At 50.3% G+C, this 1,583-nt stretch overlaps 1 protein-coding gene across 1 annotated transcript; it reads left to right on the forward strand.

Moving 5' to 3' along the window:
• Positions 1-264: 264 nt before the first annotated feature.
• Positions 265-1,268, forward strand: LOC126990392 (putative nuclease HARBI1). The gene is made up of 2 exons (XM_050849013.1): positions 265-788; positions 890-1,268. Exons 1-2 carry the CDS (start codon positions 265-267, stop codon positions 1,266-1,268), a joined length of 903 nt encoding a protein of 300 aa, XP_050704970.1.
• Positions 1,269-1,583: the final 315 nt, after the last annotated feature.

A 1,583-nucleotide genomic window follows, 5' to 3' on the forward strand; every position in this document is an offset into this window, starting at 1 on the left:
CAGCGTAGGCGAGGGCCCAGAAGAATTGTTCAAGCACCCCCCCAACATGGAGGAACCCCACCTAGAATGAGAAGAAGAAGACGTGCCCTGTGGTGTCGTAGCTGGCTTCTTCGACGCCCTCTGTTCGGTCAGTACGAACACCTCCTACACGAACTACACAGAGAAGATCGAAGGGGCTACCGGAAGTTTGTTCGTTTCACGCCAGAGGTTTTTGGGGAAATGGTGGAGCGACTTACTCCTCTGGTTGGATGTCAAGACACCAACATGCGTCCTGCTCTTCCCGTGGGCCTCAAGCTGGGAGTGACACTACGCTACCTCGCCACGGGAGATGACTACACAAGCCTCCACTACGACTTCAGGGTGTCTGTTCCATCGATCTCCAGATTTGTTCCCAAAGTCCTCAAGGCCATCATCCAAGTTTACAAGGACGAGTACCTGCACTGCCCTCGAACGCCTGAAGCCTGGAAGGAGGTGGCAGACGGATTCTCCCGCAGGTGGAACTACCACAACTGCCTCGGCGCCCTGGACGGCAAACACGTACCCATCAGAAGACCACCCCACGCTGGCTCCAAGTTCTTCAATTATAAGAAGTTTCACAGCATCATCCTCTTGGCTTTGGCGGACTCTGGCTTGAGGTTCATCTACGTCGACGTCGGGGCTGAGGGGGGAGCTGGCGATGCAGGCACCTGGAACCGCTGCACCCTACAGCAGGCCATCGAATCAGGAGCGCTCAGCCTGCCAGACGACACTTGCCTGCCTCACGACGACACTCCCTGCCCTACCACATCGTTGGTGATGATGCCTTCGCCCTGCAGCCGAGGTTGATGAAGCCCTACTCCAACAGAAGCCAGATCCCCCAGCAGAGACTGTTTTCATACCGTCTTTCAAGAGCTCGCCGGGTGGTGGAGAACGCCTTCGGGGTGATGCAGCGCAAGTTCAAGGTTTTCGGAGTCACCCAAGGGATTTTGCCTGCAACAGTGAGAGATGTCGTCACCACCTGCTGCATTCTCCACAACATGGTCGTCACACCCGCCATCCAACCTGCCGAGATAGACCACGAAGACGAGGACCACAACATTGTTCCTGGCAGCTGGAGAGAAGGCGAGACCCTGATGGCAGACCTCGCTCCAGCCAGAGGCAACAACCCCAGCAGGCGAGCAAAGGCCGTGAGGGACTACCTGGCGAACTACTACACTTCAGAAGTTGGAGCTGTGCCCTGGCAGGAACGGCTGGTCTACCCCCGAGGACGCCCCCAAGACGCCGAGTGAAAACTAATAAATATGTAATATAAATTGTACTCTCTTGTAACTAATAATATGCTTACTTTAAAACTGTGTTTCATTCTCTTTAAGTGTTTGTGGATGTCTGTAGTTAGCCATTGAAACTTTTATTGAATAATAAACAAAAAACAAAAAACAAAATGACATGGAAAAAAATGAAAAGGTACCAAAAAAAAGATATAATATTATAAGAAATGTAAGAAATATAAGAAAATATAAGAAAAGCTACCCACTGAAACATATATTGAATGAGAAATAAAAAAAATGAAATGGAAAACTAAACTTAGAAGGTACCAAAATAAA

Source organism: Eriocheir sinensis, unplaced genomic scaffold (genome assembly GCF_024679095.1).
Source record: "Eriocheir sinensis breed Jianghai 21 unplaced genomic scaffold, ASM2467909v1 Scaffold161, whole genome shotgun sequence".
Lineage (NCBI taxonomy): Eukaryota > Metazoa > Arthropoda > Malacostraca > Decapoda > Varunidae > Eriocheir > Eriocheir sinensis.